Source organism: Hyaena hyaena, unplaced genomic scaffold (genome assembly GCF_003009895.1).
Source record: "Hyaena hyaena isolate Hyena2069 unplaced genomic scaffold, ASM300989v1 scaffold_289, whole genome shotgun sequence".
NCBI lineage: Eukaryota > Metazoa > Chordata > Mammalia > Carnivora > Hyaenidae > Hyaena > Hyaena hyaena.
Window position 1 is genome coordinate 1086526 of NW_024080920.1, and position 24060 is coordinate 1110585.

The following is a 24060-nucleotide window of genomic DNA, read 5'->3' on the forward strand; positions in this document are numbered from 1 at the left end:
CATGAATAGGGAAGGGGCAGAGAGAGAGGGAGACACAGAATCCGAAGCAGGCTCCAGGCTCTGAGCTGTCAGCACAGAGCCCGACACGGGGCTCAAACCCACAAACCGTGAGATCATGACCTGAGCTGAAGTTGGATGCCTAATTGACTGAGCCACCCAGGCAACCCCTCTTTTTTTTTTTTTTTAATATTATGTTTGAAAGAGAGTGTATGTGCAAGTGGAGGAGGGGCAGAGAGAGAGGGGGACAGAGGATCTCAAATACGCTCTGTGCTAACAGCAGACAGCCTGATGTGGGGCTTGAATCCATGAACCCTGAGATCATGACCTGAGCTGAAGATTGACATTTAACGCACTAAGCCACCCAGGTGCCCCTACCAATTCTTTTTCAACCAATTTATCATTTCTACCAAATAAGATTTTGATTTACTGGGCTGCTGTGCCTTCATAAGCCTTTTCCTGGGCCTTGTCTGGATGCCAAAAGTAGTTGGGTCAGAAGACCTCATATCCTCCAACCCCATTTCACAGATGAGGAAACAGAGGCCCAGGGTCAGGACTGAGCCACTTCTCTAGTCTTCTGCAAGCCATTCACAGAATGTGTTTTGTTTTCTCACAAGCCCACTGGGTTTCAAATGGCTCCGAATAACCACCACTTTCCCACATTCTCTCGCTAACCTTGAAGGACTCAGCTTCCCTGTCATCTCTTCTAGATGATTCTTGCCCTGTTCCAGGTTAGCTTAGTTACTGCCTATATACCATCTACCCTATCACAGTGTATACTAAGTCATCTGCTGTTTATCTCTCCCAAGAGATAGATAGGATTGTGTCTTCTCTACATGTGAGTCTCCAGTGCCCAGCCTAGTAAATGAGCTCTGACTCTGATATGGATCCCAATTCTATCCCTCACTAACCTGATCCCAGCCCAATCCAACTGTACCCAAACTCTGACCTCATCCCAGACCCCAGCTTCGCTTTTGATTCTTACCTCATCCTGACCTTGACAGTACACACAGGAAAGGAATTAAGGCAGGTGTCTCCAATGTCCAGGGGTACATCTCATCTCTCTCTTCCTGAGGGAAGGACTCATTACACTGAGTACACTCACTGCAGAGTGACCTGCAGGCAGTTTGGGGCACGGACTGGAAAATGCGCGTCTAGACTGGCTTGGTCTATTGGCACCCTCTAGAGGACAGTTCTATTAACAGAGCTAGTTTTGGGCAACCAAATCCTATGTGGTGTCCCCACAGCCCAGGGGCTGCCCAGCTCCAGATGGTCCCAGGACTGACTGCCCACCATCCACCTGGCAGGTCTCCTCATAGTCTGACGATCAGTAACCACTCCCTGTGTCTCAGCACCAGGTCACTGGCTCAAATACCACACTGCCCCCAGCTTGGATGCCCAGCAGTTCCCTGGCTCCAGAAGTCTTCTCAGATGGCAGCTGATCCCTGGTTCACTCCTGACTCCACCTCAGTCACTAAGTTTCTGCAGCCCTGGGCCAGTGCCCCACATTCTGGTTCAGCTTTGGCTCCTTCATAGACGCCTCGCTTGCCATTCCCAAGGGAGATGTTTTGCTGATGATAGGACATAGGTGTCCCTTTTCCACTCAGACAGGGGCTCCCAAAGGATGAGGCCCATGCTTCTTCTCTCTCTCCTTCAGATTAGGGACCCCAGAGGACCAGGCTTGGCTTTCTCTCTCCCTTGTCAGATTGGTGTTTCCTGTAAATATGACTTATGTGTTCTCCTTCCCCTGAGACTGGGAGGGCCCTGTATTTCCCTTTCCTCCTTCAGAATTGGGGTTCCTTGAGGACTGAACTAGGGTCTTCTCCCAAACCACTCCATCTGGCTGTTGATCTTCTGATCTTCCCACCTCTGTTCCCCATTCTGCGCGGCTTTTCCCAGAACCAGGGGCTCTGGAGCCTCTGGAGCCTTCCCCAAGCCTGGGTCCCTGAAGTGTTTCCTCTGGCTTTGGGCTGGACACCTGCCTTGGAGGGTAGGCCCTTCCTCTGGGACCCACTCTGAGCTCTACCTCTGACCTCACAAGGGCTGCCTCAGAACCTGGTCTCCGTGGCGCTGCTGGCCAGAGAAGGGATGCTATTTTGGGCAGTGTGTTTGGACTTGGCCCAAGTGGCTTGGGCCAAACCCCTGCCCCACTGACTTCTCCCTTGGAGAAGCAGAACAAAGCGGTACGTGGGGCCGCCTGAGAAAGGCTGAGAGGCACACTCTAGACTTCGGACACAGGGCAGTGGAGCCCCAGCTAGGGGTGCAGCCAGAGCCTGGGACAGTCATGGAGAAACAAGACTAAGACTTGCTATAACTGAGAAGCCCCCAACGTGGACGCTGAGAAACAAGGCACTTTACCAGAGTGAGTCAGGCTCCAAGCAGGGCTGGGACAGGGGACCTCCCCTGGGGCCCAGGCCTCAGAGTGCCACTTCCAGGGGACCATATGGAGAGGAGGTGACCATGGGACTGTCTGGGGAAGGAGCTTCAGTTGGGAGTTGAAAGCCAGGATATTTGTTCTGGCTTAGTTCTGAGGTGCTATGTGACACAGACATGTCACATACTCTCTCTGGGCTTTTGCTTCCTTAACAGTAAATTGACTGTTGGGTGGACTGGCAGCGCAGCAGAGATTGGGAGGGTGTGTAAGGGCTGGGCTGTCAGTAGAGTACTGGCCAGGGGTTGAGGAGTGTGTGGAGAGTAGACACTGGACCAAAGAAGAAGAGAGAAGATCAGAGATATGGCTTGATTGCTGGCTTTGTGGAGTGGTTTCTCCCCTGGGAGTTCCCTCTTGAGAAGCTGGGGCTGGGGCTGGAGGGTGTCTGCAGTCAGGGCTAGGGACGTGAACTTGTGCGGTTGCTAGAAGGAATTTGGCTAGAGAACAAGGGGGACTTCCAGGATGGGGAAATTCAAGGGTTACATTTGTGTGGTGATTTGGGTGGAAAATGGGAATACACAGGGGAATTTTCAGAAAAGTAAGAGGGTAGACTTTGTTCTGAGTTAGAAGAATGGACTAAATGAATTCTTAGCACCTCATTTTGTGTGTGTGTGTGTGTGTGTGTGTAAAAAGGAAAAGGCCCTGGAAAATCGGAATCTTTCCTCAGCAGCAAGAAGTCAGACTAAAAGCAATAATACCCACATATGTGAGGGCGGAGCCGCTGAGAGGAGGCTGTGGGCATCTCCACTTTGGACAGTGGAGAAAGTCAGGAAGACCTGTGAGGGCCTGATCCAGGGGTCCCTGAGGCCAGCATGAGGACAAGGGGTGGGACTGCACGGCCTTTCTCCATTGGCTGAGGCACATCCACACCCCTCCTTGTCAGCTTCGCTGAGTTGAGAGATCGGAACTGGCAGGACCTGTCCCTGTGGCTTCTTCCCTGGGAAGCTGAGGTCTGATGGGAATGTGGGGCCAAGTTCTGTGCCCTCTGCCCCCCAGCCCTAATGACCTCTCTCTGGCTCTGCAGGATCTAAAAATCTCAAAGACAAGACATGGCTCAATCAGATAGGAAAAGGCGGTAAGCACCCCACCCATCTTCCTCCTCCAGCCACCCATCCTCCTACCCCTCCCAACACACCCCTGTGCCCTTCCTGCCCTACTCTCAGCCTCTCCCTCAAGGCAGCTGAGCCCTCCCCCCACTCTTTCCCATCCCTTTCCCCCAGGTCATGAGGCCCAAAAGGACCTCTCCCTGCTGGACCCTGGGCTGGGCCCTTGGGTGAGGGAGGCTCAGAAAGACCTGGGTGAGGGCCAAGGGGCTGGTGAGTGGGTTCCAACTGCCTTTATGTAGGTGGTGCTCAACTGAACTGAACTTACCGCCTCTCACTCTCACAGGCTCAGATCTTTAGGGTAAAATGAAAGCCAAGTCCTTGCAGTGGCCAAGGCCCTGCCTACCTACTTCCAGTTTCCTCTCTGACCTTCCACCACCCCATCCCTGCTCTCCTCCACCCTAGTCACACTGACCTCCTTTCCTTTCCTTCAAAGATGCTCAGAGTCCTTCTGGAATTTTCCCTCTGGCTGAAATGCTCTTCCCTCATGTCTGCTATCTTCTCTGGGAGGCTTACCCCACCTCCTTTCCCTTGTTGTTTTCCCCCATAGGCCATAGTACCTTCTAATATGCAAATGTACTTACTTACTACATTTCATTGCTGCCCACCAGCTCCACAAGAGCAGGGATATTTGTACACCTTTGGATAGAGAGAATGAATGACTCCCCTTTATGCCAGATTCTCTCTGGGGCTTCAGATTCTGTTTCCAAGTGAGTTCCACAGGCATCTCAGGCCCAGTTGAAAACTACCTCCATATCCCAAGGCTACTCTTCCTGTGGTCTCAGCTCAGCCAAGGATCCCCTTCGCCACTGCTCAAGCCAGAAGTCAAGACCTTGTTTGTCCTTGACACTTCTGCCTCCCCCATAGCTCTCATCTAATCACATCTCCTAATATCTAGAATGTTCTCACAGGCACTTTAGGCCACCACCTATCCATTCCTCAAAAGTCTCTGTAGGCCTCACCTCCCACCCTGGGCTCCCTGCCTCTGATGGTTCTGCTATCAGTTATCCATCAGAACCACTAGATGGAGGGATCCAAGGGTGGAGGCGGGGTTTGTATACTGTACCACTGGGACCCAGATGGTTTATAAATTTTTGGTTGACAGATAATTAAATGAGCTGGTGAACAGGACAGTTAGTTGGCTAAGTTGCTAGATTAATTAGTAAGTTGAAGGGTTGGTTGGTGAGTTGTTAGCTAATTAGCTCCTTGGTTGGCAGATATTACTTAGGTAATTATCTGGTTTGCCATTAGCTTCTTGGTTTGTAGGCCAGTTTTCTTAGATGCCCTTTTCTCATTCTACATCCTCTCCTTGGCCACATCTATGGCCAGCTATCAAATGCCCACCTATGATTCAGTGGCCTCTCGATGTGTATCTCTAAACAAGGCTACATGACCAACTGCCTCTTACAGGCTGTTTCCACCTAAATGTCTCGCAGGCTCTTCAAAGTCAACATGGCCCGAACGGACTCCTCATGCTCCTGACTAAGCCTGCAGCTTCTCTCCTGCACCTTGCTTGTCATTCTGCTGCTCTTCCTGAACCCGAAGGTCATCTCTTCTGTCTCCATTCTCCTCTTCAGTCAAACACTAACTGTGTCATTTTGACTGTCTTCTAATCTCCACAGCACCTTCTTGGCTCAGGCTGCCATCTCTGCTCAGGCTGTCTGTGGCAGAAGCTTCTTGATTGCTCACACCCCTACTCCGGCTCCCTCATCTCAGCCTCCATAGAGGAGTCAGTGCTCTCGTTTAAATCTTCCACCAAACCCCACAGCTCTTTGGGTTGAGTTCAGACTCCCTAACATGAACCATGAGCCCTTCTGCCATCTGGCCCTGTGCCCCTCTCTGACCACCTCATGCCACTTTCTCTCCTCTCTCTGGCCAGCCCATCCTTGGGGAGTTCATCTTTATATCACACACTGTCCTTCGCTGCAAGCCTCTGCCAAGCCATTCTGATGCCTTGAACTTTCCCCTGCTTCCCCTGATGCTCCTTCATCTGGCCAGCCTTCCATTCTCGACCTGTTTCCTTTCCTGTGGGAAACCCTCCTCCCCCTGCCTCTGGGTTGTTTCCTCTCTGCATTCCAGTAATGCTCCCCCTCACCTGTGGCAACAGTCCTCACACTTTATAGCAATTACTTGTTTTTCTTCTTGAGAGCAGGGATCATGACAATGTTCTTTACTACAGTGCTTGAGCATAGTAGGCATTTGGTAGATCTCTGGGTTAGTAGCTGGTTGGTGGTGATTTATTTATTGCTTGCTGTGCCTGCCGTGTGGTGGGAAAGATGTGGCCAGGGTTTGAAAATTCTCTTGGTGCTCTTGGCTTCCTGCTCTGTCATCTCTCCACTACTTTTGTGGTTCTTTCCCAGGACCCTCTTGGGTCCCCGTCTGCCTCAGGCTACCCACAGGCACTTCTTCAGGGCAGAGAGGCTGGTCATAGGGACAAGGAGACTCCCAAATAATGCTGCATGGAAGCTGGGGTGTGATAGGAGCCAGTAAATTGTCCAGGCAACTCTACATCTCCCTCCATATGCTCAGCCCTTGATTTTGTCTCCCTGGGTAGGGACAGAACAAGGACTGAGGTGGGTAAGATTAAACATAGGGTCTCAGCCAGAAAAATGGAAGTTGTTTCATCCATGCCTGACTTACATTTCTTACTTCCTCCACTTAATCTGTGCTGCTCACTGTGAGGGCAGGGGAATTTCAGGAAGCCTGGGGAGGAGGAGGGGGTGATGTTGTTATCCTTGCAGGATGAGGTAGTTGAGGGGCTGGTGTCAGCTTCAGGCGTTCAGCAGGGGGAGGGTCAGCAGTCTGAACAAGCACTAAAGCCACACTTAAAAGTAGCTGTACCCTTCCTCTTCTTCTTTAGCCTCTAGACCTCGTCTCCTTCCCCAAACCCCCACACCCCCAACGGATGATGGGGCCTATAACTCACTTTTTTGTCTGTCTATCCATCCAAACATGCATTTATTAAGGAAATACTTATCAAGCATCTATCATGTGCTGAGCATTGTAGGAAGTTCTGAGGATCTAGTGGAGAGTAAGACAGATGGATTCCCCAGTTGTCATTCATTTGACAATATATATTGCATACCTGCTCTGCATTTGGCACTGTCCTAGGCACTGAACATACAACAGGGGAGAAGATCCTGTCCCTCCTTTTCTCTCTCCTCTCTTTCATTTGTTTATTCATTCACTCACTCACTGTGTTGGCCCGGTTGCAGGGCCCTGTGCACTCGCAGATACTTTCACATCTGGCAGAACCCGTTGTATGTTTCAGGCCTCAGGGGTGTTTATAGAGCTCTGAGCAGACTTTGCTATACCCTGTGTTGTTTGTGGAGTGCTTCCCTATTGACAGGTCTTGCCTGCTGCCTGGCCTATGTTCCCAAAGATTTGGCCCCTGCACAGTCAGACAGACAGATAGATGGGACAGCTGGGCTTGACTTTTCTGCCTGCTCTCTCCCATCTGCTTCTCCTCTGAGACTCACTGGCAACACAGATGGCACTTTTTGGCTCCCCACTGCCCTCTCTGCAAAATGGCCTAGTGGGTGCACCTTTCCCAGGCTACAACCCTGTGGCTCTCAGTTGTTTCTGATCCCAGCTGTACCAGATGCCCCGGGAGATGAGGTGTGTGTGGCTAACCTCTGGGTTATGCATTAACTCAGCTATGAGTTGAAGGGCCCGTGGGCAGTGAGTGCACTTGAGCCTCTTTCCTGCCAACGGGCTTGGGCTGCTGCTCCAGGTCTACCCACAACTCCAAGATGGTCTCGTCACCCATGGTAACAAGGATGCAAGCAATAATGCAGAAGGAGATGGTGCGAGAGTTCCTGGGCGAGTTCATGAGCACATATGTTATGATGGTGAGTAGGTGGGTGGGACAGGGTGGGTGGGCTCCGAGGAAGGGACATGAACCCCAGGACCTCAGGAGGGTGAGGCTCAGTGAAGGCAATCCATGGCCCACTCCCCACCACTGACCCTTAGGTCACATATTCTGTTCTCCAGCCTCAGAGCTGGGAGCTGAAGGAGAAGGATAGGAAAGTAAGGAGAGAGCTCTGTCTTTCTCACTGTCTTCTTGAGAAAGAAAGGGATCATAATATGTGGGGGCAGAACAAAACTATGGGCTGGGGGACAGGTGTCAGGGGGCATGGCTGGAAATGGGGAGAAGGGAAACTAAGAGCACAGAGATTGGAGAGAAGTGTTATTGAGTGTCATCATGCTATGAGAATTAATCCTGAGGGCAGTGAGGATACACTGCAGGTTCTCAAGCAGGGGCGTGATGTGTTCAGATTTAGATTTTAGAAGATGGTTTGGTGTGCAGTGTAGCGTCTCAGCAGAACGGGCGAAACTGGTGGGAGGGGAAGCAGTTAGGAGGCTGTTGCCCTTGGATAGAGAGACGGTGGTGACCAGTCCAGGGATGAAGAAGAAAGCACACGCTTGAGGGAGCTGCAAAAGAATCGAGACTTTGCAAGTAGCAGATGAGGGTAAGTGCCAAGCGTGTGTGTGTGTGTGTGTGTGTGTGTGTGTGTCTGTCATTCTGGAGCCGAGGGCCTACTGTAGGGCAAAAAGTGAGGTCAGTTTGGATGCGATCAGGTGAGGTGCCTATGGAGACATCTGGGGGGTGGTTGGATATAGAGGTCTGGAGCTCAAAAGAGGGACTTGAGCTGAAGTAAGGAGTTAGAGCTCATCAGAATATGGGTGGTGGTTATAGAATTGTCCAGTGAGAGTATATATAGAAAGAGAAAAAAAATAAGTGTTTTCAACTGCTCTTCCCTGCCTCCTGTCCTCTTCCCTTCCCCCATTACCACTCTCCTGCTTTGACTTCTGAGCTGTGAGGACAGCAGCTGGATGGTGTCCAGCCTTAATCCAGGACAAAGTCATTTATTTATGACCAAACATTCCAGCCTCATGAGGGCTGTTAAACCTTGGAACCAGGGAGGTAGGAGGTTGTCTCCTCAGAGATCTCTTAGGAGAAGCAAGCACTACCCACATGCACTGGTGCCTTCCCGCATCCCTGTTTTTCTTCCCTTTGTTGAGATTATTATTGAGTACCTACTGCATGCCAGGCATGATGATGCCAAGCCCCTTACATACAGTATCTTCTTAAATCCTCACAGCAACCCTGTGAGGGAAGTTCTATTATTATCCCTATTTAACAAATGGTAAAACTGAGGCTCTGAGACTAAGTTACTTGTCCAAAGTCACATTTTAAGTTAGAATTAAATCCAATGCAACCTAATATCACAGTTTGACCCTTAATCTCTATTTACTCTCTTCCCCATAGCTTACTAAGGCAAGATTTCTAGTACCCTGGTTTGTTAATTCCCCCCAGCTGAGGCAAGGCCCTCACTTTCAGGCTTTTTGTAGTCTCTGGGCCTCAGTTTCCCCATTTGTAGAATGAGAGCCGAAACATTTGCCAGGCAGATTTGCTGTGAGGATTGAAGGGAAATAGCATATATAAAAGAACTCTTGAGGTTTAAGCTCATATAGGACATTGTGTTGTTATTTTCAGTGGTTGGGCCTGTGCCAAGAAGTGGGGGGCTTTTTCAGTTATAGGAAGCTCAGTGAGTCATCAGGGCAAAGGTTTTGCCAGAAAAGCTAGTGTGACCTTGGGCCCCATTTATTGCAGCCAGGATAAGGGAGGTGGACCGTTCCACTCTGTTCCACTCTATAGCCTCTGGGGATGTGCTCAGGGCTGGCCTTGAATGGGCTGGGCTACATTCACTGACCAGGGAGAAGAGGCGCTGGGCCATTAGAGCCCTGGAAAAGCAGCTGTCGACATGAGCCATAAGGCAGGAGTTGCAACTTACAGGCTATGGGGCCAGAGAGTCACCGCAGAGTGGCAGGAGCTGTGGCTAACTGCAGAGTGCTGACCTGTGCAAAGGCGTGGCTGCCACTACTACAGCTGACCGCTGCCACGCAGGATGGGATGCAGGCCAGCGCTGCCTGAGCTTCTGATTTTTCTGGTCGTCAAATCCAAGTCACCCAGACAAAACATGTGTTCTGGATGGACTGGTCCATGGGCTGCCAGTTGACAACCCTGACGCAGGAAATCATGTGGGGTTTATTCACTCATTCATTATTTTTAGCAAATGGTTTTGAGCTCCTACTTGGAAACGTGGACCCTCAGGCTTCAGACTCTTCATGCTTGCTCCAGTCCGTGTACCTCCTGACCCTCCTCAAGCCTGTCAGCCTGTCCTGGCCTCACTCCCCACCCCCATGCCCCATCTGTTCCTGCCCTCTCCTGCCTCATCCTGCCCTTGGTCCTGAGTCAGCCTGCTCCTGGGCTCCTCTGCATCTGTCATGGAGCTCTTGAGGGACCCACATGGCTCAACTGACTCTTCGCTATCCTACCCAGGCTATTTCATTTTTTGAAAGTTTATTTATTTAACTTAAGAGAGAGAGAGCATGAGCACATGCACAAGTGGGGGATGGATAGACATAGGGAGAATCCCAAGCTGGCTCCACACTGTCAGTGGAGAGCCTGATGTGGCACTCGAACTCAGAAACCATGAGCTGAAATCAAGAATTGGATGCTCAGCTGACTGAACCACCCAGGCGCCCTGGGCTATTTCACTTTTTCTCAGACTTTCCCAATTCTGCTTTGTACTCTGCCTTTTTTTTTTTTTTTTTTTTTAATCAGCAAATGGCTTGATTTCTAGCTTGACAGAGAAAACCACCAGGCAAATTTCCTGTGTCTGGCTCCTCACCCACCTGTCCTGGAGCACCAGACTCCACTTACCTGTGCATGCACATATCCCCCCCTTGACGATGGCGGGCCCTTCCTTCATGGAGAACCCTCTACTCCTGCACAAGTCCCACCCTCCAGTCTACTCAGGTACTTTGCTCCATCCTTTTCCTTCTCTTCCACCTTCAGCCTCTCCCTCTCTCACCCTTAACATACTGAAGTCTCTCTCCCTAAACCGGCATGACACAAAACATTCCTCCCTTCCCCTCTGTGAGCCCCTTCAATTATCATGCTCTCCCTCTCTCCCTTCTCAGGCAGGTTCTCAAAGAGATGTCTACACGGGTAACCCCCTTCAACTCTTCTTCATCACCTACTTACCTCTCAATCTCTGGGACCCAGTTTCTGTTTCCGTGGCCTGATGAGGCAGTGCTCACTACGTTACTACCGACTGTTGAACTGTCACCTCCAAAGGGATGCTTTTCAGGCTTTCATGCACTTGACCCGGAAGCTGCATGTGACCATGGGGACCACACCCTCCTTGGGAAATTTGGCTTCTCACTGGTGTCTAGGGCACATTCTCCCTTTGTTCTCCTCCCATTTTGACACCTGCTCTAATTGGGGTTTCTAACACCATCCCGTGTGCAGCTCTAGGTTCAGCCCTCAACTGACGTCTCACCTTCATCCTCCCTGGTGGCTTCCACTATAGCCTTCATGTCCACAGTTCTCCAGGTTTTCTTTTTTGAAAACTCTAGAACAGAATTGTGCAAGGGAAATACAGTATGAGCCATATATGTAATTTAAGATTTTCTAGTAGCCACATTAAAGAGGTAAAATGCAATAGATGAAATTTATTTGAATAATTAATGTATTTAATCCAGATATACAAAATGTTACCAGTTCAACATGTAATCAATATAATTTTTTTAAAAAATTTTGTTCAGGGGTGCCTGGGTGGCTCAGTTGGTTAAGCATCCGACTTCAGCTCAGGTCATGATCTCATGGTTCATGAGTTCGAGCCCCACACTGGGCTCTGTGCTGACAGCTCAGAGCCTGGAGTTGCTTCAGATTCTGTGTCTCCCTTTCTCTCTGTCCCTCCCCTGCTTATGCTCTGTCTCTCTCTCTCTCAAAACTAAATAATAAAACATTAGAATAATTTAAAAATGTTTGTTCGCTTTTGAGAGAGAGAGTAGGAGAGTGCAAGGAGGGGAGGGGCAGAGAGAGAGGGGAACAGAGGATCCATAGCATGCTCTACACTGATAGCAGTGAGCCAGAAGCAGGGTTTGAACTCAAGAACCATGAGATCATGGCCTGAGCTGAAGTCAGATGCTCAACCAACTGACCCACCCAGGCGCCCCAATATAAAATTATTAATAAGATATTCTACATTCTCTTTTTCCTAGTAAGTCTTTGAAATCTAGTATGTACTTTACATTTAGAGCAGATCTCATTTTAAACTAGTCACATGTTAAGTGCTTAATAGCCACATGTGGCTGGTGGTCATCATGTTGGATGACACAGATCTAGACTCCCATTCCCAGCAGCCTGGATAGCTATAGGTCCCTCAGAGACAACGTGTCTAAAATACATGGAATTGTCAAAGGAGGTGCCATCTGAATGTGGCTTTAGAGTATCGATTTTTCAGAATCTGGGATCAGGTATTTCAGGCAGAGGAAAGAGCACACACAAAAATACAGAGGCATGAGAAAGCAAAGCATGCAGGGAGCAGTGCGGTTGTTTGGTTTGAGGCTGTTTGGCAAAGCTGACTGTCTAGATTCAAATCCTGACTCATTCTGTGCAGAATGTGTACCTTTGATGGTCCACTCAACTTCTTTAGGATTTGATTGGCAATCTGTCAAATGGGGAGAATAAGAGCACCTAACATTTAAGTTAGTGTAAGGGTTAAAGGAGGTGATAGATATAACTTGCTTACAAGTGCCTGACACATGTAAGTACTCAATATACGGTTATTCTTTAGTGGTTATATTATTGGTGAACATAGAGAACACTGGAGCATATATGAAAGTGAGAGCCAGAAGGGATAAATTATACAGGGTCTTAAATGGCGGCCTATTGAGTTTGGACTTTATCCTTGAAATGGAGGGGAGACAGTGAATGTTTGAAGAAGAGGCAGACATGATCAGATTTTTTTTTCTGTTAGAAAGGTCACTCTGGCTGCAAGGAAGAGGCTGGGTAAGATTTGGATAGAAGGTAAGCAGAGCTGATTGGTTGTCGGGAATGAGAGAAAGGAAGCTCTCATTCGTGACCTCCAAGTTTCTGGCTTGGCCGACTGAGATGGGGAGCATAGGATGAGGATCACATTTTCTGAGAGATGGTGAGCTTTCAACACAGAGCCTGAGATGCCTTTGAAAAACTCAGACTCCCACTGGGTATTTGAAGATAAGGATCTAGCTAGGTGGAAGTTTTAGGAGTTTTAGGCATATCTGAAGCCACAGGGCTAGTGAGAAGACCTAGGAAGAGTGACTGGGGAGACATGTGAAAGGCGCCATGGATAGAGCTCTGGGGTTATCCATATTCATGAGGCAGATGAAAGAAGAATGTGGGGAGGAACTGTAGAGAGGGAGGCTGTGTAGGTAAGAGGAAACCAGGAGAGAAGAGGAGAGGACAGGAGTGGGGGGAGAAGGAGAGAGAGAAAGGAGAGAGAAAGAGATAGGGATGGATAGATAGATAAATAGATAGATAGATTAGATTAGATTAGAGAGAGGGAGAGAGATTGTTGTAGAACCAAAAAGGAGGGACTTTCCGGATGCACAGAATGGTTAAGAGGGTCAAAGTTAGGAAAGTCCAGTAAGATAATGACTGAAGGGACCTTTAGGAAATCAGGAGACTAGAGTCCTCAGAGAGAGCTTTGTCACAGACATGTGCAGGAGCCAGTTTGAAGAGGGAGAGCAAGGGAAGGCATAAAGGAGCCAGCCAATGGGTTCTTTCCCAGAGCCTGGCCCACATAGGGTGAGGGTGTCCAGGAGTCTATAGGTAGACAGTGAGGCTGGGCTGAGGCAGGATGGTTTACTTTTAGGAAGGAAGAGACCCAAGTCTGTGGGAGCTAGTCAAGGGGATGGTGGAAGATACAGGCAAGAAGGAGGTATCTGCAAAGCGACAGAGAGGCTGGGCATGGGATCTAGAGCTGAAGGGGAAGGCAAATATAGATTCTGGTGGGAACTGCAGGAGGTTGAGTGAGGGCCTAGCTTTAGCCTCTAATCTCCTCGTGAAGGGGGAGGGTCAAAGGGGTGTATCTTCTGAGGTGATCCAGCAGTTATAGATGGGAAAGAGCAAGAAGTTCAGAAATGACACCTGAGGGCAATGGAAATGTTGCTGGAGGCAAGAGGAATAGAACCCCACTGGCTTCCAGAGCTGATACAGGTGTTGGGGGGGGGGGTGTTGTAGCAGAGAACAGGCATGAAGTATGGAAATCTCTTGAAGAAACTCTTGCAGTTTAGGCTGAAGTGTGAGAAGTGTGAAGTGTGAAGTGTGAAATGTGAGGGGTTCAATCCAGACCAGCCATGCCTTCCTTGAAGCCCTGCCCCCTTCCTTGAACTTTGGGTGGTCTGGGGGCCCAGGGGCCAGGGTGTATCGTTAAGAGCCCCTGACATTGCCACTGCCCTCCCATCTTACATCTTTTACATCCCATCTTTTACAGCCCCACCCATCTCTCACTGGTCAGGTCTTAAAGGGGAGTCAGGGAAGGAAATTTCCAGAGGAAGGGGGCATGGCAAAGGGTCTCCAAAGGCAATGCAGGGGGCATGGGAGTGAGGAGCCCAAACAGCCTGAGCCCTCTTGTAAGGTTGGGACTTCTGGGTAGGTGGTCCCCTCAGAGGCCCTACTTCGCAGGTGTTTGGCCTTGGCTCTGTGGCCCATATGGTTCTAGGAGACAAATTTGGGAGCTACCTCAGTGTCAACTTGGGTTTTGGCTTCGGAGTCACCATGGGAGTGCACATGGCAGGGAACATCTCTGGTGAGTGAGCCTGGGCCCCCTCTGATCAGCAAGGCCAGGTGTCCCCCGAACACTGTTCCTGCCCTCCTCCAGCCAGTCCCTTCCCCAAGTCTGCTAGAACCCATCCTCACTGGCCCCCAGGAGGGAGAATACCCTGAACCCCTTTCTTCTGACCCTCTCTGCCCAGACTCTTCATAAGCTCCCCCCTGGGCCCCCATTTTTACCAGTTGGGTCAACTTAGGTAAGTTATTTAACTCCTCTGTCTCTCACTTTCCTTAATGGTGAAATGGAGATGGTGGTCCCTGCCTCATAGGGTCCTTGTGAGGATTAAATTAGTACACTCCATAGATAACTAGCTATTATGATTATTGTTACTGTTGCTCTCATATTATTTGTTATTATTGTTTCTTTCTACTCTCACACCTTCGACATTTCTGCCCCTCCCCGCAGGGGCCCACATGAATGCGGCCATAACCTTCACCAGCTGTGCACTAGGCCGCATGTCCTGGAAGAAGTTTCCTGTATACATCCTGGGTCAGTTTCTGGGTTCCTTCCTGGCTTCTGCCACCATCTACTGCCTCTTCTACTGTGAGTGTCTTGCCCTATGTTGTCCACCCCTGGCCTCAGCCTCCTCCTCTGAAAAATGGGTAGACCCAGCCCCTGTGTCCTGGCCTGTAAACATGTCTAGGAGAGAAAGCCTTGGAGGTTCTCCCCGCCCCCTCCATCCTACAGCCTTATTCCTGGGACTCCAGTGGAGTTTAGCTGGAGGAAGGTTCACACTCAGTCTGTGTTTCCACAGCAGCCATTATCCAATTCTCGGGCGGACATCTGACAGTGACCGGTCCCACAGCTACCGCTGGCATTTTTGCCACCTATCTTCCTGAGTACATGACGTTGTGGAGGGGCTTTCTGGATGAGGTCAGTGGTTCAGTGTGGGTTCCCCTCCTTAAGTCCTCCCCACCTAAGGAAGCCCTCACAACAGAAAGGACAAGAACTCTGGGTGGGGTCTCTGCCAGTGGGTTGTGGCTAGGGGCACTGCTGAAGCTCTGTGGCTTGGCTAGGGGCCCCGGGTGACTGTCACAGTGTCTGCTCACCAGGTGCTAGTCACAGGGATGCTCCAGCTATGTCTCTTAGCCATCACGGACAAGGAGAACAATCCAGCACTGCAAGGGACACAGGCCCTGGTGATTGGCATCCTCATTGTTGTCATTGGATTGTCCCTGGGCATGAACACAGGATATGCCATAAACCCATCCCGGGACCTGCCTCCCCGCTTCTTCACTTTCATTGCCGGCTGGGGTGTACAGGTTTTCAGGTACTTCCCTCACCAGCCCATCCCTGTCAGTCTTCTGTGGGTTCCCTGATGTGAGGAGCAGCACAGGAGAGACCTGCAGAGCTTCCAGGTGGCCTGGGGAGAAGGGAGCGGGTCCCTGCTTTCCCCCAGACCAGCACTGATACAGATCCTGCTCCTGGACTGAATGTCAATGCTGTCCCAGACCAGCTCAGTCCCTGAATCAGGCTGAAGCCGACCAGGGCCCCAGGCTCAGGGGCAACTCTTGGGCTAGAATAGAAGTCACTCCTCTACTCTCAGCCCCTACTCCCTGTCTCAACCTGAATGGATGTAGGTGCTGTCCTGGGCGTCAGCCCCCTCAGCAGGCCCGTCTCTTGCCTGCAGGGCCAGGGACTGGTGGTGGGTGCCAGTGGTGGCGCCGCTGCTGGGTGCCTACTTAGGTGCCATCGTCTACGTGGTCTTCGTTGGCTCCACCATCGCACAGAGGCCCCAGGTATTGGAGGACTCCACCATATATGAAGACCGCAGAGTACCTGTGCTGCCCAAGACCATGCCGGACCCACCCACGACCCTCAGCCCTGTCTCTGTGTCTCCCAGCAACAGACCTTCAGTCCGGACTGTCCCACCCTTAAGTGACCCCATCCACTTAGAGCACTTCTAAGTAAGATGATTTGTGACCCTATCCCCACCCCAATAAAGAGAGCCTTGTCCCACAGCGGCACCCCTGCGTCCTGGGTGCCTCCTGTGGTTGGGCTTTCCTCCTGGATTCTTCCAGGAACTCCAGGGTTATGCCACAGCCCAAGGCTGCAGTATAGAGCTGAGAGGCCTCTGTTGAGCCTTAGGAGCTGGGGCACCGACCCCACACCCCAGGGGATGACGGGGGAAGGGCCAACCTATGGCCCCAGTAGGAACAGGAGGAGATTAAAGGGTGCCAGACACCAAATGGTGGACTTTCAGGCATAGGGCAGGGACGGGATGATTTTGGGGAAAGGACAAGAGCTCTGGGGATACTCTGATCTGTCCTGGGAAGGACTCTAAGACTATCTCTCAGTTCTGGCTAGTCCTTGGACCAGACAAAGCAAGGTCCAAGCAAGTAGATCAGTTTCTCTTTTTTTTTTTTCCTCTCTTTTTTTCAGACCGTTTTTTTTCCATTATTGCTCCCCTCAGACGCCTTTTAGACATTTTCTTTCTTAATCACATGATATTTTAATACCACAGATATACTAGATATTGGTTTAAGTACTATATATCGGTTTATATATATCTGTGCTTTATAAAAAAAAAAAAGAGTAAGATTTTTCTTCATCTTCCCCTTCCAAGAATCAATGTTCTTGCCCTTGGAGGCGAAATCAGCCCCTACCTTGAAAATGCCTAATGTAGATTGAAAGTAGGTAAGGGGTTGGATTACTCTTTTTTCTCCTGGTGCCAGAACTCTCCTACACGAAGGAATTCCGGAGTCAGAAGGAAGATGCAGAGAAGGAAGTTCTTCCAAAAGGCGCAGAGACAGGAGATGGTCTTGCAGAATGGGATTCAGAGGGACAGGCAGAGAAGTTGGGTGGAGGTGCGGCATCCCCACCCACTCTGGGATCAAGCAACTATCACCCTGCTTTCTGGGACCCAGGAGTAGCATCACCCATGGTTCCTGTCATTGTTTGCACATTCAGCCTTTCAACAATTATTGAGCACCTCCTGTGTGCAGGTCCTGCATAGGCACTGGAAATGCTGACGTGGATGAGGCTGGGTCTCTGTCTTCAAGGAGCACAGTCTAATGAGGATGTTTATCGTGAGGAAGGAGATAAGCAGTGGAGAGGGGACTGTGGGGCTCAGAAGGGGCCTCACAGCCCAGCGTCAGGGTGGAGGCCAGGGATGGCTTCCCAGAGGAGGAGGCAGAGCAGAGTGGGGGACAAGAGTTGTCCCTTCTGGGGTTGGTTGCTGCACTTTGTAGTTGGAAAAAATGTAGTCAGCGAGGCTGGGCTTTCTTCTGGACGTGGGGACATGGTGAGATGAGGTTTAGCAAGCCTGCCTGAGCTGCAGGGAACAAACTGCTGGGAAAGGGGGAGATCAGAGCCTGCAAGGGAGTCTGGTGAGAGGCAATAACCCAGGAGGAGCAGCAGATGGGAGACAGGGGGTTTGCAAAATACTGAGGTAAAGCCCACAAGACCTTGGGCTGGCATTGGGAGGAGTGGGTAAGGATGGCAGGAGTCAGGGCTGACTTCAGGGGCATTGGAGATGTGCCCTCTGTGAGTGCGCAGGGGAGACAGACTGGTTTGGAGAGGAAGATAAGTTACATCGCGGACATGTTGAGTTTGAGTTGCCTATGAGACCTGGTGGCAAGAATTGTGTATCTTGAGCAAGTTACTCAACCTCTCTGGCCTGTTTTCTCCTTTGTAAAATGGGTCTAATCTTACTTACCATTTGTGTTGCTGTAAATATTCAATGAAATAAAACATGTACATTGCTGAAAATAGTGCTCAGCACAGAGTAAGTGCTCAATAAACAGGTATGCCCTTAATATGGTCTGGAGATCAGAAGACAGTTGAAGACAGAGATGGGGAAGTCGTGATTGTGTGGATATCATGGGGGCCCATGGAATAGTGAAAGGAGGGTCAGTGAACAGTGTCCAGAGAGCACGGCTAGGAGGTGTGGAGTGGGCACCTCAAGAGGTCTGACTGAGGAGGGGTGCAATGTGCGTGATCAGGGGGCCCTGGAAACAAACCCCTCCATCAGTAGGGGAGCATACCCTTACCTTGCCGTACAGTCACATACAACAGAACATGATACATCAGCAAAAACTGAGGCACAACAGCTTCCTGTAACAACACGGAAAAAGTGGGGAGGCATAAAAAGCAATACAGTAGACTGTATACAGTATGATACCAGTTATATCACTGAAAAACAAGCAAAAAGGAATATATTCTTTGGGCATACATATGTGATAAAACTACTTTAAAAAAAAGAAGGGATGGGGACACCTGGCTGGCTTAGTCGGTGGAGTATGCACCATTCTGAATCTTGGGGTAGTGAGTTTGAGCCCCATGGTGGGTGTAGAGATTACTTAAATAAAATCTTAAAAAAAATTCTTTAAGAAAAGTGGGGGATGGTTGCTCCAGGGAGAAAGGGATGGAGATGAGAGACAGCACAGCAAAGAGCAGGGACCCATAAGGCACTGTGATGTCCACCCCATCCCATGTTTACTTCCAACATCCATAACTCTTTTCTAGTTCTGGATGTTGGAGTTAAATTTATGGGTTTGTTATATGATTGTGCTTTATAACATATAACTGTGATATATATTCATTTGTAGCCATCATATATTTTAAAAGTTGAATAGCCACAGGTGATGGGAAATGATAGGTATGGAATGTGCTGATGACAGGGTGACCAGGGAGGAAGGAGAGAGGCTTGACTATGTCTGACATCCCACAGTGGGAGGAACTGAGCCAGGGAACCAGGCCTGGAAGTGACCAGGGAAGGGACCATATCAGGAAGTCCCAGCCAGCTGCCTCCCTCTGTGACCCTGGATAAGCCTCTTACCCTTAGTGGGCTTGTGAACATGGGGAGACTAGTCTTTCTCATTCCTAGTATTCCAGAGCAGAGTGACCCTAAGGCCTCAGTCACAGGTGAGAGAGGCATATACGGGCCCCAGGCTTCTGGCTCCCACTCTGCTATGGTCCTCGCTGACCACTTCAGCTTTGTGTCATCCTTATGTACGTCCCTGGGAGGTGGCCTTGGAGGAGGGCAGTCAGTGGGTCCATCAAGAACCTGCCTGGTGTCTACTGCTCTGCCATAGACATAACTAGGCCCATTGCCCATTAAATCCTGCAGATTCTGATCTCAATGTCAGGCTTACATGAGCTCTGACCATGATTACAGCATTTCTGTGCACACACCCCTTTCATTCTCTTGGCAGAAGTTGTTTGAAATTCTACAACATGCCAGATACCATTTTGGTGCAGAGGATAGAGGCACAAAAAATAAACAAGTTCTTGTTCTCAAAGAGCTGACATGCTGGGCAAAACATGTGGAATGTTAGTGATACATACTAAGGAGGAAAAGCAGGAAAGAGGGATAGGAAGTGTGTGGGGAATGAAAGACAAAAGGCCTCCCTGAGGAGGTGACTTTGAGTAAAGACCTGAAGGGGGAGAGGGTGTGAGCTGTGTGGATATCCGGGAGAAGAGCATGCCAGGCTGAGGAAATAGCCACGGAAAGACCCTAAGGTGGGAGTGTCGAGGGCCACTGCTGAACTGGAGTGGAGAAAGGAAGGGAAGAAGGGAGGCAGATAAGATCAGACAAGTAGGTAAGGTAAGCTGAGGCAGGTCCAGGAGAGAGGTAAGGCCAAGACTTGGGGCAGAAGCAAGGGATGTCTCTGGAAGAGAAAGGCAGGTCTCACTGCAGGGTAGGATGGGATGGGGGTGAGTGTCACAGTGCCTTGTGAATCTCGGCTCTTCACTCTGCTGTCTCTCTCTCTTTCTGTCTGTCTCTCTCTCTCTCTCTCATACACACACACACACACACACACACACACACACACACACACACACACACAAAGAGAGAGACAGTCTCTCCTGTATTGGCTGTATGCAAGAGACACATCTGTTTAACTCTAGGAGGCAGGCTGGGATAGGAGTCATGGAAGCCCTGTCTCCTCTCGCAGGCCCTGGCCCAACAATGACTTGCTGTGTGGCCTGGACAGGACCCTTCCCCTCTCTGGGTCTCAATTTCCCTATTTGTGCATTAAGGCATGGATTTGTTGGTGCCTGGAGAGTGTCTCAGCTCTGTCTTCTTCTAGAACTTTGAAGTCTCATGTCATGATCCCACTTGGCTTCTCCCCACCCCAACTGAGGCTGTGGTTGAAATGGGGAAAGAGTAAGACAGGAAGAACTCTCAGCCCCAGGCCAGGCCATTCCAGGGCTTTCCAGGTAAAGGTTTGGTCCTCAGCCTGGTGGGCCTGGCTTTAGGAGAGCCCCTTACTCCGTCTCCTTGCCTGCTCTCCCACTCCCACTCCCACGCACAGCCCCTAAGGGACAGGCACCTACAGGCAGCACCCCAGTCTGGCTAGCCTGTCTCACCTCCCTCAGACGGGATCCTGCAGTCCAGATAGAGAAGGGAGCAGCTATCTTGGGTCAGGCTTGGGTGCTGATGCCCTGAGTGGGAAGAGGCTATGGCTACTCAGAGCTATGCAGCCCGACTGTGGCGAGGCACCTACCTCTGTGCTGAACCTGAAGTGGGAAAGAGGTATTACCCAGCCTTCTTGGATGCTGCAGGGCCTATACTGTGGAACCTAAGAGCATAATGAGGGCAGCCAGGCTGGATGCTGGCTCTACCAGTCACGAGCTGTATAACTTTAGGTAAGACAGGATAATAATAGCTCCCACCTCACAAGGCTGCTGGGATAATAAAACGAGCTATGCCTGGTATGTGGGCAATGTGTTTGCTATTTTCATTCTACATTCTCTTGTGGTCCTCACATCACCATGCCCATCTTACATCCAAGGAAACTGAGGCTGGTAAGGGATAGACAGTAGGGATTCTAGTCCTTACCAATATGACTCTGGCTAGTTTTTTTGTTTGGTTTCTGAGTTGTGAAATATATCCTACAAGCATGCATATATAACATATGGGTACAGTTAAAATAACAAAACACTCAAAAAACAAAGACCCCAAATGAACAAATAACCCCAAACACTCAAGTGCCCGCCACTGAGCTTGGGCATGTTATTGAACCTCTCTGGGCCCTGCTTTCTACATCTGTAAAATGGGGATAATGAGGGTCAGAGGAGTGAGGTGCTTCAGATTTCAGTTTTGCCATTGGCATTTTGCTGTGATGAAGCAAGGTGAGGAAGAGTTTGCCAGAACTCATGGTCTCCCCTTACGTCTGTGCTCAGGAGTCAAGGGGGTGGGTGGGTGCTGGAGGGTGTGTACAGGGGTTTCTGGAAGGGATGCTCTATGCTCTGGGCCCATTAGGGGGTCTAGAAATTCAGGGGCTGGGTGAGGAGCAGAGAGAGAAGATACACAGCTCAGAGCGAGGTACACCCAGGCACATGGATGAGGCCATAAATCTGGGACTGAGCTTTTGAGTCCTCCAGGGACCCAAGCAACCCCCCACTGGCTGATATGGATTCTTCAGATGGAGGTCAAAACAGGCCCTTGGAACAGCCCAGCTAGGGCCAGGAAGAATGTGTTCTTGTCCTCCCCACTCCTCCGGATTCCCTACCTCCATCCTGGTCAAGGTCAAGGACATTAGGCAGAAGATGAACTCCAAGGTCAAGGACATTAGGGAGACTCAGTGTTGGGGCAGGGGAAATTGGAAGGTGGTGGATATATCAGGACAGTTTGGAGGTTGGACATTCTGAACTGGAGGTACTTGTGGGACATCCAGGGATAGACACAGGCCTGGGCTAGAGATCGAGCTTTTAAGCTCAGGGTGGTATGTGATGGTTTGCAGATGGATTAAGTGGCCCAGGGAGAGATGATAGAGTCCTGGAAGGCACCTATGTTTAAGAGATGGCTAGAAGGGAGGAGACAGCCAAGGCCCATGATCTCCCCAGGCCTGAGGAATCCAAATACTCTGGGTATTAACTGACGTCTACTCTGGGTTCCAGTCCCTTCTTTCAGAAGGTTCAAATGGGCCAGGGCAAACAAGAGACACCCAGACTCTCCTAGGCAACTAGGAGGAAAACTCCAGAGACCTCCATCACACAGGACTTCCCTGTAGCTCTGAGTCCTGCAACTTCAACTCCCTGCTCTGGCTCTGGTAATGTCTGATTCCTGCCCTCTCCTCAGTTCCCTGTCCACTAGATGACAGAATGCCCAGGGCACAGTTCCTGGACCTCTTCTCTTTCACCTTCTCTTCCAATATCTTACCAGCCTGTAAATACCATTATATGCCAACAACAGCTCCCCAAATTAGATCTCCTGTCCAATCCCATGTACAACCACCCACTGGACAGATTTTCATCCCTCAAGGCTGTTTCTCCCACACTCTTTCCTATCTTAGTAAATACCAAATTCAATCTCCCCAATGCTCAGGCCAAAATCTTTGAAGTCATCCTTGAGTCCCTTCTCTCTCACATCCCACCCACACCCCAGCTGTTAGCAAACCCTATTGGTGTTACCTGCAAAATATATCTAGAATCCAACCACTTTTCATCACTCCACCACCATCACCCAGGTTTGAGCCACTGTCACCTCTCTTGGATTACAGAAGTGGTCTTCCGATCATGTCCCAGCCTGTCTTTTTGCTCTGAGTCACCCCTATAGTCTAGTCTCAATACAGCAGCTGGAGTGATCATTTCAAAAAATAAGCCAAATTGTATCATTCACTCTGCCTAAAGCCTTCCAATGCTCCCCAGGCCCCTACTTCTCTCTCCCCATTCATTCTCCCACAGCTGATGGCTTTGCTGCTCCTTCAAGATACATGGCATGTTTCCACCACCAAGCCCTTGCAATGGCTGTTTCCTCTGCCAGGGATGTTTTTCTTTCAGATATCTGCATGACTTAGATTTCCCCCTTGTGCTTACATTGTGTATGCATACAAACAGAAAACTGTATTAAAAAACCAACTGGAAAGGTGATTAAGTTTTAAATACTGATTATGGGGCGGCTGGATGGCTCAGTCAGTTAAGTGTGGGACTCTTGCTTTCAGCTCAGGTCCTGATCCCATGGTTTGTGAATTGGAGCCCCACGTCGGACTCTGCTCTGACAATGTGGAGCCTAGTTAGGATTCTCCGTCTCTCTCTGCCCCTCCCTGGCACGATCTCTCTCTCAAAATAAATAAATACACTTTAAAAAATAAAGATACTGGTTATAAACTACTAACAAGTTTTATGTAAGAGTTTTTTTGAGGTAAAGTGTAAGCACTGTCCTACCCCAGCCCCAGGCTCCTGGTTCGGGGGGGGGGGGGGGGGTTACACACTGCCCCCTGGTGGCCATTCCAGGAAAAAGTCCCATCATCTGGGGGTTGTGGGTGTTCTCCACTTTGGGACAGAGTATAAACTTTCCTCCCACCTGTCCTGACCTGCCAGACAATGCAGTCCCAGGGACTCCAAGGTAATATGTGTGAACTGTCCCTGTTCTGTGTGTGTAGTAGAGGACACAGGGTTTGGAGTCTGACTTTATAGGAATTTCAGATCAATGATTCATTGAGTGATCCTGGGCAACTGATCTAATTTTAACCTTTAGTTTCTCCATTGGCAAAATAGAGATAGATAGTAAGAATATATGCTTCAAGGGGCTTCGAGGAATAAAAGAGATGAGCACAGTGCTTGTTGCATATTAAGTGCTCAAAAGCTGTTCTCTACTATCCTAAGACTTGGGAAGTAGTGGGTGCATGAGTACTTGACTTCCTCACGCTTGTGTCAAGCCTGGGGTGGGCAGGGGAGGGGTAGGTGACTGAAAGACCCAGCCGCTGCCAGAGCAGCTTCACAACTGCTCTGTTCCGCCCCTCCTCCCAAGTGAGTTATCCTCTGAGGAACGGTCCTGAGATGGGCTCGAGGCTCACCTGCCGAGATGCCACATGATACTGAGAGAACATCCTAGCCTCTCAGATCCTGTCTACCCACCACCCTTCCAATGGCTTCAGATAGCACGTGGGCTGAAACTATTACTGAACTG

General features: G+C 49.9%; 1 protein-coding gene across 2 annotated transcripts; it reads left to right on the top strand.

The window, feature by feature from the left end:
- The first annotated feature begins 2081 nt into the window (after positions 1-2081).
- AQP7 (aquaporin 7) lies at positions 2082-16168 on the top strand. 2 transcript variants are annotated; one of them, XM_039247012.1, is made up of 8 exons: positions 2082-2359; positions 3453-3503; positions 7265-7382; positions 14054-14177; positions 14607-14744; positions 14956-15074; positions 15254-15471; positions 15832-16168. In XM_039247012.1, exons 2-8 carry the CDS (start codon positions 3478-3480, stop codon positions 16106-16108), a joined length of 1020 nt encoding a protein of 339 aa, XP_039102943.1. In that variant the 5' UTR covers positions 2082-2359; positions 3453-3477; the 3' UTR covers positions 16109-16168. The 2 variants fall into 2 exon arrangements, with proteins under 2 accessions (XP_039102943.1, XP_039102944.1); XM_039247013.1 differs by having other exon boundaries at positions 14959-15074.
- Positions 16169-24060: the final 7892 nt, after the last annotated feature.